This window comes from Panthera tigris, chromosome D2, assembly GCF_018350195.1.
Source record: "Panthera tigris isolate Pti1 chromosome D2, P.tigris_Pti1_mat1.1, whole genome shotgun sequence".
Classification (NCBI taxonomy): Eukaryota; Metazoa; Chordata; class Mammalia; order Carnivora; family Felidae; genus Panthera; species Panthera tigris.
The window spans coordinates 70503881-70522562 of record NC_056670.1 but is presented as its reverse complement, the minus strand read 5'-3'; the positions used below and the strand labels follow the sequence as shown (position 1 = coordinate 70522562).

The following is an 18682-nucleotide window of genomic DNA, read 5'->3' as shown; positions in this document are numbered from 1 at the left end:
TCTATGATAGTCTGTGTTGGCTGTGTGATTTTTCTTTTCCCCACCACTGACAGTGCGTTAAGAATCTAGCTGCCAAATAGATCTCTTCTTTTCCCAGAAAAAAAAACAAAAACAACACTTAAATCCAACTACAATTTGTGTTATTTTATGGTTCTATTCATTATGATTTATTAAATAATTACATTTTGACAGTGAACAACAAGAAGCAAGGGAGCCTTTTTAAAAAATATTTTTAGACTTGAAGAAGATCCCATCACTTGGAGACTTAGAATGAAGATCTCCAAAGAAAATAATTTGATGCACCCTTTAGGCACATCAGCATCGTCTAAAATCCAGCATTAGCCATTTGCTGGTGTGTTTATTGTGTTTCCCTGGTCCAGGCACACGGTGTTACTAAGCATGCTGGGGTAAGCACCTTCTAGAAGGAAGTATTATATACAACCTCAGGGTTGTATTTGATAACTTTTCAGATCCATTCTAGCCCTGAGGTTTTTAGCCAGCCTTGGAAAACAGAAAAACAATAGAGACATATTGTGATAGAGAATATCAAATAGTGTGGACTTCAGGTGACTATGCACAGTGTAGTCCCTATGACTATTAGTGGGTGTCTCATGTGTGGAACAGAAGAATGGAGATCCCAGCACGGATTCAGGGTTCTCTGAGAAGTAGATTCCCACAGGGAGATTCTGGCCTTCTAGACAAACTTGGTGGCCATGTACATCTTCGAAGACTTCATGTTAAGCTTCTTGTTCTGCACAGGCTGATGAGAACAGGACATGTGCTAACTTATTTTATAAAATAAATCCAGAGGAAATGAACAGAATATAAAAAGGCTGCAGTCTTTTCCTTAAGGCTATAGATTTAATCCTCATAGAGGACCGAATTTTTAGTATATGATTCTTCAGTAATGTATAGTTCCCCCTAAGTCATAAGTACTTGGTATTTGTTGAGTTATGTTACATGAGAATTTTTCAGGAAATGGATTCTTTTTTTTTTTTTTTTTTTTTGGTCTGCAGCTATGTTCATTTTACTCATGTCCCGGACCTGGGTCTAGATTTAAGCCCTTGTCTACGTGGGGGACAAGAAATCCTCTATGTGACTGCCTGTCCTTATAGGGCATATGTTGAGGTCACTGAGGCCATAGCCATGACCTTGTCAGGATGAAGTGGGGCTACAGGGAAATTATTGTTCCGTAGGCCCCCGATTAGCGAGGGGGTGGTCAGCCAGGGAAATTATTTCCCTAAAAGATCATGTCATTGTTGAGCACTGAAAGTTTTTGTCTGTTCCAGCCGTGGTTCTGATGTTAGCAGCCTTTAGGACGTTCCCCATTCTAAGTGCACTTCCCCCTCTCCACAGTATATTATGGACATCTGATTATTAGGGCTTACGGTTATTTTTTCAAGATCTGTCCTTGTCACGTGGAGTCGGCGGGGTTCTGACAGCAGAGTTATGGTCGGTGTAGGATACCTCTGATTATCCACTCCGTGGGTCCTAGATGCCAGGTGGTGGCGCGCGCACCACCCCCCCCCAGGGCCGGGTTTGGTTTTAATGGCCCATTCTCCTTCCAAGATCAGGAAGCCGCTGGTCCCCCAGTGCCACCACCACGCCATTCTCAGGATCCTAAGTAGCTCTCCGCCACCTGGGGAGCACGAACAGGTCCCTCCTTCTCCGCAGGCAGAATAAAATTAAACTTCTAATGGGAGAAGTTTGCAGCTTAAAAACAAACAAACAGAATCTGACCCTTACCGATAAGTACTTCTTTTCAAGGTTCTTGAAATAATTGTCTTTTTTTTTTTTTCACATGTGCGTCAGGGGGGTTCTGTTTGGCCAGGTGTCTTTTTTTAAAAGCAGCTATTTCTGAATCTAGATGATGCACCGGTACTGTCTCAACAGTAGCTGGTGTCATCCTGACAGAGAATGTCCCGGTGGCCATTCCTTCTGATAAAGCCATTTATTCTCAGAGAGTGACTCTCTACCGACCTGAACCAATTTGCACATTCTCCCCACTTTGCCTGACCCTTAGCAGGTGCGTTCTTAACCCTTTTGCCTTCCTCCTTTTTCAGACTCCTGATTAACGTTCTTTATTTCCCGCCCCGCCCCCTCCCTTGGAACGAGGATGCTGTCCCTGCTCCTGTGTTAATTTCTGTTCTTCTTTTCTGTCTCCACCTTGCCCTGCCCCTGACTCCTTGCCGCACAGAGCTGCTGTCTCCTGGTGTGCGCCTGCGCACCAGCAGCCTCAGCTCCACCCACAGCGACTCCCGCCCCAACTCCCCCTTCCGACACCACTTCATTCCCCATATCAAAGGTAAGGAGGCAGGCTTCCCCAGGCGGCACCCCGCATAGTGGAGATTTATTAGCACCCTGGGAAGGCTAATAAGGTGGATCTCCAAGAGTTAGCTCCCAGCTTTCGACCTCTCCGCATGCCTGCGTGTGTCGTAACTACACCCAGCGTCTTAGAACTGGCATGGCATCTCTCAGTAGGAGAAATATGTCATTTCTAAGGGCTCTAGATGAAGAAACAGGAAGTATGTTTAAGACCAGAAGATTCATTATCTACTGCTTAGGGGGAAAAAAAAACCCCATATATTATCATTTTGTTTTTCCGTGTGTCAAAAGCAAAATATAATATATAGTTGGGGTATGTTCCTGGTTTTGATGCGTGACATGGCTCAGCAAAACGTACCACTGTTTAGCAACAAATCTCCAAAACTTGTCTTAATGGTAAGAAGCCATTTAACCACTCGGTGGTATTGAAACACTTGGAGAGTATAAAAAGATCGATGGCAGTGTAACTTAAATGTCTCTCCTTGAGCCAACCCTAAGGCTAATCCTCTTTTGACTGGTCCTGATTTCTGCGTGACATTGAAGAGAAGCCGTGCCTTCTGTCTTCTGTTTCTGCCCCCACATTCCTGCCCATTCCCTTTATGGCATTCCCATCGTTTTCCTCATTGCCCGTTATGCTTCTGAAGCAGCCCTCAACTGGGGCCCTTGTTCCCCTCCGTATGTTGGGGGATCCGAGAGCCTTGAAGGGGCTTCAAAGGGGCCATCATTTAAAATAAGTATGAGCTCCCAGAAGGATGCTAACTTTTTCCATAGTCTTGATTTGAACCAAAGAAACCAATGACAGTAGCTGAAGGAGGGAGTGCCAGGCCAGTACATTGTTATAACCGGACTGTTATATGAAGCGTCTTGGTAGAAGGCTTGAGGCAGACCTGACAGATCCCAACTCGGTGTTCCAAAGTGCTCAGATCACGAGCGCGGCTACTGAGTAGCCAAAATGCTGATCCAGCTGACCGAGCGTTCATTTACCGTCTACCCAAGCTATTTTCTTATGGCTCACTTGGATTTTTGAGCCACCGAGTCCTAAAATATAGATGCACTGCCCTTAATCCGCATGCGGTTATCCTATGTGTGCCACTTTAGCATTCTCTGTGCTGTAAAAATAATGTTGCTGACATGCTTGTTGAAGTCACACACGCTTTGTCATTAGCAAAGAGGTGAGCATTTTCCAGTTGGAGCAGCACTTTCTAAAATTCTTGACAGATTACTTAAAATTATTATTGATAATTAGTATTTGGGGGGCCTTTTGTTATCTAGATACCAAAATACTTTAGAGGATGTTTATAAAGCCATAAGAAATTACTGAAAAACTTCAGAGATGTATTTTAAAGAGACTTTAATATAGAAACCCTTGGCCAAACTAAGACTTGTTTGCTTCGAATATGCCAGAGAAAATAGATTTTTGATTCAGAGAGGTAAACTGCCTTGCTTGGTTATTACATGTTTTACCTTTCAAAAGAGATGCTTCCCGTAGGAAGAAAAACGCCACGTGCCCTGTAAAGTTACACAAAGTCTGTACAAATACACACATCACGAGATATCGAGACACAACATCTTGTGTCTGTGAGCAGCTTTATGGAGAGTTGGGATACGCAAATGAACGCCAGAGTCCTAGGTTCAAATATTATCTGTGCCCTGTGTCTGCGGTGGCACCTTGGATTGTCAACTTGACCTTTGGAATGTCACTTGCTACCTCATCTACGAAACCTCTCCTAGGTCACTGGGGGTGCGTGAGGTCAAGTGCCCTGGTGTGTAACAAGCACTCGGCTCGCCTTGTCTGTGACGGTTTCCCCCTCGGCTTCGTGCCCTTAAAGCACCTTTGTGCTGTTTCACTCCATTCTCTGGTGAAGGGGCCCCGGTCAAGGGTCACACCGATGGAGCGACAGGGCCCCCCCATCCCTCACTCATATTAGGGGTGTCTGTTTCAGTATAAATATACATGAAATATCATTTTTAAAGCAAACTTTTTTCCCCATCTCTATTTAACTAGCAAATTGCGTTCTTATTGAGCCTAAGGCAAACAGCTGCTTTCAGCCACTTAAATTTTTACTTCTCAACAGTACCTTTGTGTGCCTAAATGGCACCTTATTAAAAATGTAGATATGTAGTCGGCCCTTGAACAACGTGGAGGTTAGGGGTACCGACCCCCCCGCCCCGCGCAGTGGAAAAATCTTTGTATAACTTTTGACTCCCCAAAAACTTAACTACAAATCACCTACTGTTGACTGGAACATTTACCAATAACACAGTCAATTAACGCGTTTAACACAGTTAACACAATGAACGCATATTAACACATACACATATAACACACATGTTATATGTATTATATGCTATATTCTTACAGTAAAGTAAGCTAGAGAAAAGGAAGATAACTTACAGTAAAAACACATCCACGCATATGTGGACCCATGCCATTCAAACCTGGATCGTTCAAGGGTCAGAGGTCCATTCTTTTCTGTCTTCAGACTGAATTTGAACTTTTTGACACAAATATTCTAGGTTTAAGTTGTAGAGAGCATTAGCCCAAGAGGCATTAGGTTGAACTTGACCTCACACTTAAAAGGCATCTAATGGTCCATTTCCATATGTCTATAGTCCGCTCTTATAAAATAGTCTACATACATCAGATGCGAAATACAATGTACATAACAGTACAATGCTTAGTTTCAAAATCAGATGAGCTTTTTGCTAAACTACAAAATAAATCATGGAGAATTTGTACATTAAAGATACTGCTCTAAGAGCTTAATATAGTCGATTGGCTAAATACTGATTCTTTAAGGAATTACTTCTTAGTGATTCTGAAAAGCACGTATCCATCCATTAGACCAGGAAGGCCTCTCCAGCACTTGGAAAATTTAGCACAGAGGGAACTTATGACCACTTGAGAAGCAAATCTAAGGCATCTTTAAAATGGAACCAAGTCCTCCAGGGCCCTTCATGGGAACGTTCACCTTTTATCGTGGAGCTCGCCTTACGGTCTCGGGGCAGTTACTTACAAAGCCAATGTAATCTGGGCAGTCTGAGGATGCCAGGATAGGATGTCCACCGCAGGAATGTGTATCTCAGAGCACTAGAAGCACCACTCTGGCAACCAGAAGTTCAGCCCCCCCATTTCCCAAGTCCACTTCCTGGTCCTTATTGCTGATGCACGGGCCCCGGCCCCCAGGGTTCATGGCACCGGGGATGCTGCATGTTGGAAAGCTGAGATGCACATCACAGGCTGTCTTTCTATTTCATTGGCTTCTCCATCCATTTTCTGTAACGTCCATCTTGTTTTCCGGTGTGTCTTTGTGTCTCTTCTCTAACCTTCCCTGCAGCCGCATTCTGTATTGGTCTGTCATTGTCGGGCCATTGGGACAAGTGCATGCTTAGAGATTTGGAAAGCTTTTCACTTTGTTTTGGGCTTGGTCTGTGCTATGTTTGCTGAGTTCCTCTTCCCTCCCCTTTGAAATACTCTTAGACATTACGTTCTGTGTCCACAAAGTATAAATCAGATTTGTGAACAGGAGGGCTACATATATTCAGTCTCTTTGAAAGGAATCTTTTCTGTTTCACCATAGAAGTGATTTACTGTGATGCAAATATCTGACACTTGCTCAAGAAAACCATGATGCTTATTGAAACTTTAGACAAGAACCAGCAATCCTGAAACTCTGTCATGAAATCTAAATGCTGCCAACTTTAAGGTCCCCTCAAAGGACTCATTTATATTTTGGAATATAAGCACTTAGAGTCCAGAAAATTAGGCAGCATTCTAGCATGTTCCCGTAGCAGACACATGCATGGCCATTTTGATCTACTTGTCTTAGGATTTGTCACTTGGGCTCTCAGGTACCAAAAAGAAGATTGAAAATAAGGACAGAGCATTTGAATGTGTTAAGGACAGTGAGAATCCTGTAAGTGATTGATCTCTCAAGGACTGAAAAATTGGCTTAGTAGGCTGATACGGAAGGAGCTAAAAATGAAGGCTAAGAAATATAAATACACGGTAGCTTCTTTTTCATTATTTATTTTTGGGTGAGTGCAAGCGTGGGAGGGACAGAGAGTGAAGGACAGAGGATCCAAAGCGGGCTCCATGCTAACAGGCTGACGGCCTGACAGCACTGAGCCCGACGTGGGGCTCGAACTCCGAAACCACGAGATCCTGACCTGAGCCAAAGTCGTACGCTCAACCGACTGAGCCACCCAGGTGACCCACGTGGTAAATTCTCATCATAGTAGCTAAGATCACTCACAACTAAGAATAATCCAGTACAAGGAAGGACTTATTTAAGGAACAAAATGGCTATGAATGTGATACATAACAATATTCTACGATAGATACGCTATTATATAATTTTTAAACAGTGTCTACATCCCAAGCTAATGGTGATGATAATGTTGATGATGGAAATACCTTCCGTATATCATCTTTCATCTAACACCTCATGTATTACTTTGCCCAAGTAATGAACTAAGCGTACAAATAACTGTTTTAGGGCCCTTATCAGTTATTTCCTTCTAGAATAAAGTTTTACCCCTTGAAGATAGGGTGTTTAAGTTAGAATAAGGAAAGAGGACTCATCTTGAGAGTTTTGCTTTTTTAAAAAACACCAAAAAAAATGTTTAATGCCTTTGGTATTTCAAGGGCTAAGAATTTGGTATCTAGCAAGAGTATTCTGAGACCTTGTCCCTAATGAGCCATGGTGACATGTGGAAATCATACTGCACAGAATCCCTTAAACGGATGTGTTGCTGAGTCTCTCTTCACCTAGTGTTTTAAAATGTTTTGTGGGAGGTTTTAAGTGATTTTAGCATTAAATCTATTTACAAGGACTTGAACATAGGAGTAAGGGTTTTGTTTTTTGTTTTTTTTTTAAGCAACTAGAAAGGTCACTAATTACTGAAATATGCAGCCAAATAAAGAACTATGCCCAACAAGAGACAGCATTCGGCCCGAATTCCCCCATCCGGAGCTCAGACAACCACTCATCACAGCCTCCACATGATAGACTTTAATGCTTGGGCAAATGCTGATTCTGATACCCTTTAGCCTTTGCACCCCACATATGCAGATATTTTTGTGTGTGCATGACATTGGCTAATAATTGTCAAAACAAACGTAATGGCGTCTCATCCGATTGGGTATTGTAACCCAAATCTGTGAGAACATTTCCCTGAGATATCTGACGTTCTTCTGCAAGTACAGGAAGGTTAGAGTTGACGGGCAGGAAGCAGGGTGGTTCAGAAGCCATAGCAGCCAGTGCTCAGGATATGCAAAAAGAGTCTTCAAAAGGCAACCTCAAATTAGGCGAGAAAACCGTTTTTCTAGACCTTCTTTTGAGAACAGCTCACAAGAAGTATTCTGGTTTTCAATTCTGGATTACTCTTGTGAATAATTTCTGATGTTTACAGGAGTAAATAATTCCTCTGCAGTGAAATGGTTACATGGGGGTTATCGAGGATCTAGTGGGAAAGTTATAAAAAGGGGGTGATATTGTGACCCCATGGTTCTATACAAACATTTGGCTGCCTTTAATCAAGAGCAGCATGATGGTTAATCCTGCAGTGGTGCCTGACTAAATTAGGCCATTAATAGCTATAGAATTCTCTAGCAGGCGACTTCAGTCATTCATTTGCAGACATTAATTAGGACCGACTTCTAGGCTGCGCACTAGACTCAGCCCACGAAGATGAATGAGACCTAGTTCTAATCCACCCTGCGATTGAAAACAGGATTTACTTCTAAATGTAAAACCACATTCTTCCTTCCCCTCCTTGCCTCTACCTGTGTCTTTTATACTCTTTTTTTTTTTTTTTTTCAGACACGAGCTGGTTATTTCTTGTTAGGAGAGTGAAAGTAAATGAAACTTTAAAAAAATAAAATAGAGATAAAATTAAAAAGAAAAGAAAAAGAAAAAGAAAAAATAACTTAGAAAAATTAACCATAATAGATCAGAAGTTTGGGGTGAAGCATCATCATTTTTGGAAGCTGATATCTAACTTAAATAAAGTCTACATTATAATGTATCGGGAGCTAGATGTGAAAGTGACTCTTGAGGAAAAAAAGAGAAAGGCTTCAGACCATAACAACTAAAAACCTGGCATCTACATTTAAGCCAGGGACAAATTCAGATCATATTGGAAAGATCGCCCTGCCCATTCAGTCCAGATATGTGCTCTGGTTACCTAAAAATACACGTGTTAAGAAATTAAAACCCTAGTAAGCACGTCATTTTAAAACTCCAGCAATTGACATCTTTCATACTTTGCGGGCCAGATTTAGAACGGCGTGGCTTATTTAAAGAAATCGGCTCGTGCTCTGTTTTGTAAAGATCTAGAGTTATTTCAAACTGTTAGCCTTAACTGATAGATAAATTACACGTTATCAAAACGTACAACTTTTGTGCTTCAACGGACCCTATCGAGACAGTGAAAGACAACCCGCAGAATGGGAGGAAATGTTTGCAAATCATAACATCTGACAAGGGACTTACATCCAGAATATATAAAGAAGTCCTATAACTCAGTAACAAAAGTAATTGCATTTTAATCCATTAATTTTTGCTAGTACATCTTCTGGTGTATTCTCGGGGCCGATGTTTACTCAGACACGAGGTGGGAGGACAATTTAGGGCAGTAGCTGATCTCTGGCCAGTTGAGCCCAGGTCTCAGTTCATCCTGGTCACAAGGGAGTGATGGTGGCTTTGGTGGCACTCAAGGCTTTGCAGCCACCTGCCAGCAATCTTTTCTAGCCCCTTCGCTATTCTCCCATCCAAGAGCAGCCTGCTGTCCAGCCACAGTGTTGCTCCCACACACCATGGCCCTTCCTTCCTCGTGATGTTCAAGCCCTCTGGAATCCGGGTCTGGTTATCCCTTGACCCATCCACCCACCCACCTGGTGTGCTTACTCTTTGACGCCCCACTCCGTCTAATATCTCAGCTTTCTGAAAGAACTCAGGGCACCTTCCCCTAGGTATGCATTTACGTGTCACAGTCGGTCTCCTTAGGTAGATTCTGAGCCCCACTCCCCACCACAATGACGTCTCAGTCACCTGCGTGTCCCCGGTCATATAGCTCAGTGCCCAGCCACGGTAGCTGTCCATTCGCAGAGGGAATTGCTGGACTGAGTGGCATCTGAGTGGAGCGGAGCCTTTAAAGAGAAAGGCAGAGAGGTATAAGCGGTCCTGAAGTTCCTAAAAGAAAGGGCTCTGTCTCCGTGGTGTGTATTTCAAAGTGAGGCAACAGAAACGTTTGCTGTAGTGCAGGCACTTTGCATTGCTGAGGGGAGGGACTGGGTGGCCACGCGGGCTCCCAGACGTGGCCTTCCGTTTGGAGAAATATATTGCAATTGCCAGCCTCTGCCATCATGCCTGGAAGTGATCGTATTTGGGTTTGCCTATCCTGCCCCTTCACGTGCTTGGGATTTAGTCGTCCGACAACTGATCCTGAATCATTAGCAAGTGACCTTCCATGACTCTTCATGTACTTCCCATCTAATCAGTTTGCTGCTAGCTCACGGCCTTCAACCGCATGCCATCGGAATGACACCCCCTACCGCTAGCTGCTTCTAACCCAGTCCCACGTGAGCTCAAGTCTCTCCTGCCCCAAAACGTAACCTTCTATCACCTTGTGAGCCAAGTTGATAAACTGAGTTTGTTTCTTTTGTTTCTCCTTTTTGGTATACCTCCTCCCGGTCTGTCGTGTTGAAGTTTGATTATGCTTGCTCTGTTTTCTTTATTGCTGTCCCTTCCCTCATTTTGTTTTCTCCATTCTTCTCATTGGAGGCAATGAGCCGTCCAGCGGCCGGAACTCCCCTCTCCCTTCCCGGCCAGACAGCCGCCCTGTCACTCCAACTTACGCTCAGGCCCCTAAACATTTCCATGTTCCAGGTAGGAGCTGACACGGTCTTTGTTGGGGTGTCCTGTCACGGTGTAGAACGTAGCCCTGTTACCTGTCTCGTCTCATTTCTCATGCTCTCGTCATTGGGATGCACACAGTGGACAAACCCTAAATTGCACGATCTGACCTAGAGGGCCTTTCAGAAGTTTTGGATGCGAAATGCCAGGATTGTATGGAAGGTTTACGTTTTCTCAAAAATTTTTGAAGGGAGGTCGGAGGCAGAGGGTGAAGGAAGAAGGGTTGAGTTGCTTTGGGTTTTTTTTTTTTGGACTAAGATTTTAATTTTACCTTTATATTAGTGCCTCCTGAGATATCACTCTGTGGTTTGGTGTCATTGACAATTCTCGCAATGGCAACCTAGTTACCTTCTCATCCTAAAGGTGAACCTTTAGGTGAACCACAACATCTCGAGAATACTTTTGTTTTTTTTTTTCCTGTTTGTCTCCCATGCGGAGAATCTTTCTATGGACTTTTCAGAGAGGTGTAAAATTGGATCAGTTAGTTGGATGGTCCTTCTGCAGTGCATAACCAACTGACTACCTCCTTAGCCCACAATGATATCTTGCAATTTAGGCTTGGTGCTGTAAGCTTTGCTGAAGTCATAAGCATCTGCTGTCACGGTGCAAATGGTAATTTGCCATCAAGAACTGGAAATCTCAGGACCCATCATTCTCTTAATGTTTAGGGTCAGCTCAATTTGTAAGGGCAAGATTGGCCATCCAAGGTCACGATGTTATTTTTCTATGGGAAGTACATTGTTTTACTTCTTTAGCTACTGAAAGTGGTTCAATACCTTACCCATTAGGGGTAACATATTCAGAATCTATAATCGTTTTTTTTTTTTGCCTTTTGCATTCCAAACTTACCTGATAAGACAGAGGAAAGCTCAATGAGATTCATACCACTAAGATAGAGCTGCCTTTTAAAATAAAGCTTCACTGAACTTTAAAATCAGTGTTGTGTACATTTGCAACTTTTTTTGCATGAAGAATGCCCCCACCAAGATACAGTGGCCATGATTCTGAGGAAGCAAACCTTTTGAAATTTCCTGAGCATTTGCAGTCAAAGTGAAATGGTAGCATAATCAGATGCAGTCCTGTATAACAAATGAATAATATTTGGCTCCTTTCTTTCTTTCTTTCTTTCTTTCTTTCTTTCTTTCTTTCTTTTTGAAATTTGCCCTCTACAAGTTGGAATTTTCTCAGACATTCATCCTGTCAGGACATCAGACTAGCCTTGCACATAAGAACTATTTCTATGTTTTAAAATAACTACTCTTAACTATATGACATTGCTTCCCACTGTTCCACTCATTAGCTAAAAAGTAAATTGAGCCCCTGGTATCTACTGGGAGCTCAATTTCTAGACAGTAGCAATTTGGGGATCTTCCCCAAACTGGTTATGTCTTCCTCACCACTAGAGTCCCTTCCACTGCTTGTGTTTCTTCCTGTTTTAATCTCACTTTTAGTGAAGTGTGTATTTGCAATAAATGGCTCATGAATGAATTGCATCTCTATCTATCCTAAGATGTATTACAAAGGATTCCATATCACTTGTCTATAGTGATTCACTCATTCCTGTGACCTCTTCTTCTAGTAACCCTAATCTTTGTAATACAAAAGTTCACCTTCTGGGTTGATTTTGTTCAAGAGTCTTCAGTTTGGTTTGCCTCTCGGTTGATCTATTTTTCCCCACCGCTGAACCGGTTCCCATAATCACACACCTTTGCTTTTCATTTCCACAGATCAAGGGATCAACATTTACCGAAAACCACCCATCTACAAACAGCATGGTAAAACCCTCTTTCCTCCGCGTAGCTTTTAAGTAGTGATATCAGCTGAACTCTCTGCTGTCTGTCCTCTGAAAGGCTTCTCTGCTGCTGCTTTTGAGAATCAAACTGGGGCACCCAGCGTGTTATGCCTTTATGGTTCCCTAACACGCAAATGTTGTGAGATTGGTTTTCCTAGATGGAGAACGCTTAGTTTGGTTAGGAAACTCCTAGGCAATCTTTGAGCCCATGAAACCATGTATCGTTGCATTCCTAAAGAAGGGAAGGTACTGCTCACACAATAATTCACAAATACCGGTTTTTTGTGTGTGCCATCAAATAATTTAACCAGCCTCTATAGTAATTTTGTTGAGCTTCTAATTAGTTTAAGTAATTAAAATAGTGAAGGCCAGCAACCTAGAAAACTTAGCTGGACTAAGTCTACATTAACTTGACTGTCCAATTCCCCAGATGTCCGCACCTTGCAGTGGAATGGATAGGACACACCCAAGACCAAGGCCCTGGTCCCCAGCCCTTCCCCCCAATGGCTCTATGATATCATGGACATGATTTCTCTGCCCCTCAGTTTTCTTTTAGACAAAAACCAGTAAGTTAGGCCAGCCACTCTCTGAAATTCCTGCAAATGAAAATCCCTAATAACGGATTTATAACTGTGTTTTCCTTTTCTGGAAATAGAGAATTTTTAAACCCAGGAAATCATATTACCATAGGTAGATGACATTTCCCTCCACCATTATTAGGTCTCTATAGATTAGATGCCATAAATCTTTGTGAATGGATAGAAAGCCAAGACTGGTCTTCAGGTGACATCAGAAAATTATACACATAACATGCCTGGAAAGTTGAAGGCTGCCATTAAAATCTAGTTGACATTAATGAGTCCTTAAGGATTAGGATGACCTGAAAAGCAAAGAAAGTTGAAAATGCACACAGGAAAAAATTGAGGCCAACATTCTAGGGGGAAAAAAAAGATTGTACATATTGTAATGGTTCTACCACTGTGATTTTTTTTCTCTTTTTTTTTTTTAAGATTTTACACCGTGTGCTCACTTTTTTAAGTTTGTTAACATTGTTTTTGTTTGTTTTTTTATGGTTTAATGTCTTCTCACCCACTCATTAACATGTGAATGTTTACTGACTTCACCAATTCTAATGCGTAAGTACTTACTGTTTGAAGTCATGCTTTTTTTTTCTAAATTTACAAATGAGACTCCAAGAGTTTGATTTATCAATGTAGAAACTGTTTTTATTACTAAAATCTCTAAGGCCCTGCCTCTCTAAACAAAAATAATCAAATGATTAAGATTTAAAGAGATTGGATAGGGTTGGCTTATTTATTTAAAAGAGATTGGCTATTTTTTTTTAATGAAATGTAGTCTGACTTGACTCTCAGTTTGTTGTAATTAAGAATAGCACAGCCAGAGTGGCAGTTCCCAAAGAACATTCTGCAAAAGAGCAGTCCCATGTGATAGAAATAGAAGGTACATCAAACCCGGTGTCTGGGCCCCAGCGCATTTGGAAAATGCTAGACTTAAATACAGTCACTATTTTTTTGTTTTGTAATGCAGAACATCTCAGTCTTTAATATGCTAACACATCTTTAAGAAGGTGATGTAGTAGGCACTGTTTTCCCAGCTGAATTTTTTTATTTTTTCTCATGAGGTTAGAGACTCAGAAGCGCTACCCCGTGCTTGGCCAACACTTCACCCCTTATGAGCATATAGGGTGACCGTGGTCAAGTCACTCAAGGAAAACGAGACCCAGAGGGTTACTAAAAGAATGGGGAATTTGAGCTAAGGGTTCAAAAAATTATTTCCAGATTTTAAAATATGTGAGCCCAGAGAGGGGGGGATAGTTTTTATTTAAAGCGTTATAACTATATTTTAAATGTTTAGTAGCATCCCAGGCCAGTCTGCCAAATTAGCCAGAATCAGGGTCTGACCATTTAGCCTGATTTGTTTTGTTGCAGCTCTGTGATTAGATTTGGAGTTCTAAGCCAGCGACAACTCTAAGCAGAGCCATTAAGAACCCTGTGAACTGAGGCCATCATTAGTCTGGCTTTTGTTGTCTTGAAGTTGGAAGGCTCACTTAGGCGTGCAGACCCTTGAGGGAAATAAGGAGTGTTTTGCATACATTCATAAGTCAACATACGAAAGGCACAATGCTAAATTCCTGCAAGGCACAATGCTAAATTCCTAGAAGCTAAGCGTGGATTTTCCCATTGCCATTTCTCCTAGGACTCCAGACACATATATAATATGTAAAGAGTAGAATGAACTAGACAGATGATCGCTGAAATGAACAGATACAAATACACAAACATACAAAGCCAGCCCTCTTATGGTTAACAACTACAGTCAGTGGACGGCGTCATGCTTTTAACTTAGCTCTTTAATTTCAAACTACTAATTCAAATTTCTGATTGCTCTAGAAGAGTATCATCTGATGGAACTTTCTGTGATGACAGAAATGTTTGTTCTACGATGGTGCTTCCAATATGGTGGCCACTCATTACACGGGGCTATTGAGCGCTTAAAATGTAGCTCGTGCAACTGAGGAACTGGATTTTAATTTTATTCATTTTCTGGTTTCATTTAATTTTATTAATTGAAGTAGCCATGCGTAGCTAGAGCTAGTATCGGATGGCCCAGCTCTACAATAAGGTATTTCAGATGTAGAATGAAATTTGGCATCCAACATAAGGAAAATCACTTGTCACTAGGCACCACTGAGTGACTGGGCAATTGCTAAGAGCCATAAACAGCTTTCTGGAGTTGAAACTTGTGCCAGAAAACAAGACAACTATGGAAGTGGGTTGTACCACCATGGCCTTGCAGACCGATAGCTAAGCACCACCCCCCCCCCCCCCGATTCCCGCCTAGATGCAGCTGCCTTAGCAGCCCAGAGCAAGTCTTCAGAAGACATCATCAAGTTTTCCAAGTTCCCAGCAGCCCAAGCTCCAGATCCCAGCGAGATACCAAAGATTGAGACGGATCACTGGCCTGGGCCCCCCTCACTTGCCGCCGTAGGTATGCAACTGCTGTGGCTAAGCCAAAATGGACAAATTGGTAGGAGATCACAAAACGAAATGCTTAAAACTATGCAAAAAAATGTGTCCTATCGTAAAGACATTTAGGAAAAGTATGACCAGAGCATTTGGGTGCCAAATGCTTCAAAATTACAAAAACCCAATCACAAGAGCCTTGCACTCACCAACCCGCTGAGAGACAGCCAGAACTGGTCTAAAACAGATGATCTGCAGGGACTCTCAGAGTTACTGCAGAATCAGTAACTTTTGAACTAGTTGAACCAAAGCCTCCCGCCAAGAACACCGTTTATAAGTAGAGTCTAGTGGGTGACTTTACCAAGTGTCCACAGAGGTGTGACTTCTCTCAGTGACATTTGTTTTAGGTTATTTCTGGGTTGAAGTTACAATTCTCTTAACAGCCAGTCCTAACACTGAAGCACTTCTACCTTACTCGTGAGATCACGTTCTCCTTTACTAAGAAAGGCTGTCACCGAGTAGTAGGTGTTCTGGAATAACCACTCATATGAAGTTATGTGATTTTCCATCTCATTTCCATGAATTCTGTGCTAACATGTCACGTTCGAGCTGTTTCATTCTTTGCTTTGAACCACAAATTTATGCTTTAGAACCGTGTCTGTGTCTTTCCTGTTTTGCAAGTTGTGAAATCACTTGGCCTAAAAAGGGGTATTTAGCAAACACAGAAGCTAATACTGAAGATTTAGTGAGTCAGTTTTGCAAAGATAGAACTATCTTCTCACATGTCTGTTGACAACCTTTTTTAAAAGGCCTTCAATTTTCCAAATTTTCTTCATCATGCTTTTTCTCATCAAGCCATTTTCCGGAATAATTTTTACAAACGGTATAAGTGGACTTTAAAGCAATCTATATTTACAGAAATACTTGAGGGAAAATCTCCCTCCTTAGTTCATTATTCCCAAGTACTCTGTATATTATGCTGACTTAAGATTTATTTAATTCTTGCGAACTTGTGTCTTTTCATTTTTATTAGCATAGATTAAAGAGAGTAAATTCACATTGACATTTATGATTTTAGGAACTAAGAATCAATCAATCCTCAGCTTTTCCCTGCCAGTTTGTGCCCTGCAGGCAGTTCTTGTGGCCTTTGAGGTTCGGTTCAGTCATGTTGCTTTGTGGGGACACATACAGCTAAATTTGGGGCAGAGGAAGAAGAATATTTTGTGATTAAAATTATCACCACTAAATAGTTTTTGGGTTCCAAAGTGAAGAAAATTTCTGGCCCATTAATCAAAAGGATAAAAACTGAGACTATAGGTTAAAGTTTATTTTGATTAGATTAGCAAGCTTGCCTGTTTCCTCCCACAGCCAGATTAATCCAAGCAATTTAGGAAAAACAATAATTATCTTAATTTTACAACCATTTGGACAGATTCCTCCCTTTCACTCCCTGTCTCCCCCTTTCCAAGAAGCTTAAAAATTGTAAGTGATTTGCTAGATTGGAATGAAATAAGTAACTTTTTAGCTGTATTAATGCTATTTTATTGACCTATTAGCATAAAACTCTCTCATGACCATTTTTGCCCAGGATTGAGGGAAGGAAAACATTGGAGACTCATCCCTTAAAAGGAAAATAAAAGCATGCTTTTTAGTGAATTTAAGGGCAGAGGGAGGGTGATTGTATGACAAGTCTGTTCAGAAAAAGAGAACACGAGAGAGTGACGATCTTACCTATTGGGTGGTATGTGCGTGAACTTGGGTTCCCCTCTTTGAAAATTGACCTCCGAGAGATCCAAATAATAACTCTAGATGCCTTCCCACCTATGACAGAGGGCTGCGGCCAGTGGCTGATGGGATGACTGAGCCCCAGCCGTAAGGGCACGCCAAGTTCTAACTGAGCAGATCAGTTGTCGGGAGGCCAAAGGTCATGCCTTACCAGATCACGCGTTGAGCTGGCCTGTCAAAGGAGGCCCCCGTCGTGAGAAACCCACCCGCAGGGCTCAGTCGGCGGTGGGCCCTCTTTTCCTTGCGTTGTTCGTGAACGTTAAAGACTGCTGCCGATTTTGCCATCTGGACAAGTTGAGCGCAGGTGGACTAGTGCCTTAAGATCCCCTTGCCATGGGGCTCATGTGAGAAGTTGTCTTTGCTGTGGAATTAGGAGCCGACATGAGACGCAGATCTAGTGGCAGAGAGGAAGATGACGAGGAGCTTCTGAGGCGCCGGCAGCTGCAGGAAGAGCAACTGATGAAGGTTTGTCCTTAAGCTACTTTGCTGCAAAGTCTCCAATTCAGTTCCATAGACCCGGAAGTTTCAGTGAATGCGAGGGGTGAGCCACCAAGGGAGTGAGAGGTGGTCCCGGCCCTCAAAGGGCCCGAAATCCGGTAGGCGACCGAAGACGGGCCTCAGGTGACTATAAGACAGGGTACTCAGTGGGTTCCGGAAGAGATGGCCTGGAAGCTGGAGGTCAGGGGCACGTGGAATGTTCGAGCTTCTGTGAGGAGAGCGTGACCGCGTGGGGCACGTGTGTGCAGTGCACGCGTTGAAAGGGTGCCGAAGGGCCAGGTGGAGCCACGCTGTCACCCATGTGGTGCAACGCCTGCCTTCCTTCCCCCAGGGCAGCTTCTGCCGAAGGAATTCCCTTGGGACTGAGTATTTGTCCAAGTCTTTCCTCAGGACTTGTAGGACCTAATATGTTGATGTGGGCCAGGAGGGAAGGGACAAAATGGGCTGCCACCAAGAAACCCGCATTACACCCCTCCCACAACATCCCAGGAGACCAAAAGAAGGATAGTCCATTATAGCCTGGGGTAGAGGGAGCCAGGAAATTATATACTCTCCCGCCAATAAGAAACTAATGAATCCGCTCCAGTGACATTTTCCAAAGATACGTAAGCATATGGGAAACGCACAGGATACTAGTTGTATGGAGGGAAAGGATACAAAGTTGTACTTACAGCATGAGCCCAGTTTTGTATAATATGCGCATTGAAAAATTCAGGATGGATAGAAATCAAAACGTAAATGGTGGTTATCTCTGAGTGGTGGACTATGGGCTACTCTTCTCTCCTTCTAGATTTTCTAAAGTCTGTGCAACGAGCATACATTACTTGTGTTTTCTTGTTTTTAAACAAATCAGCGTAATTTCTTTTTTTAAAGATACTCTCCCCAAACTCCCCTCTGTGCTTCAAAAATCGGCATAGGCACATGCCTCCTGAGGTCACCTCAGGGCACGCTGGGCAGGGCGGAGGAGAGAGAACATTCTTCTGACATGGCCTAGGGGAATGGTATCTTGATATTAAAAAAGGCTAAGAGGGGTTCAAGGTTCAAAACCTGGCCTACCCGCTGGGGAACCACCGGCCTCTGGGTGGTTCACTCTAGAGTCAGAAACTTCTTGCAGGACCTTCTCAAACAGAAACTGCCCTCTGTGACCATAATTGTGGACTCCTCTTTTATGTGTCTTTTCTCTGTGAATAGCTCAACTCAGGCCTGGGGCAGTTGATATTGAAAGAGGAGATGGAGAAGGAGAGCCGGGAGAGGTCGTCCCTGTCAGCCAGTCGCTACGATTCTCCCATCAACTCAGGTGAGCAGCGGACCCACTGCCTTCTCCCAGCGGGAGCCGGCCCCTTGCCTGCAGGGAGCCTGGCTGGCCTGTTCCGGGAGAG

General features: G+C 42.8%; 1 protein-coding gene across 10 annotated transcripts in view; it reads left to right on the top strand.

Moving 5' to 3' along the window:
• ABLIM1 (actin binding LIM protein 1) overlaps positions 1–18682 on the top strand; it is a 293808-nt gene that overhangs the window by 263425 nt on the left and 11701 nt on the right. For 5 of the 10 annotated variants that reach the window (XM_042960677.1, XM_042960675.1, XM_042960676.1 and 2 more), the window contains 5 exons: positions 10113–10217; positions 11972–12019; positions 14899–15045; positions 17179–17270; positions 18495–18600. In XM_042960677.1, coding sequence (XP_042816611.1) covers positions 10113–10217; positions 11972–12019; positions 14899–15045; positions 17179–17270; positions 18495–18600 — 498 coding nt within the window. The remainder of the gene's footprint in view (positions 1–10112; positions 10218–11971; positions 12020–14898; positions 15046–17178; positions 17271–18494; positions 18601–18682) is intronic. The other 5 variants (XM_007084839.3, XM_015538779.2, XM_042960678.1 and 2 more) reach the window with 5 other exon arrangements.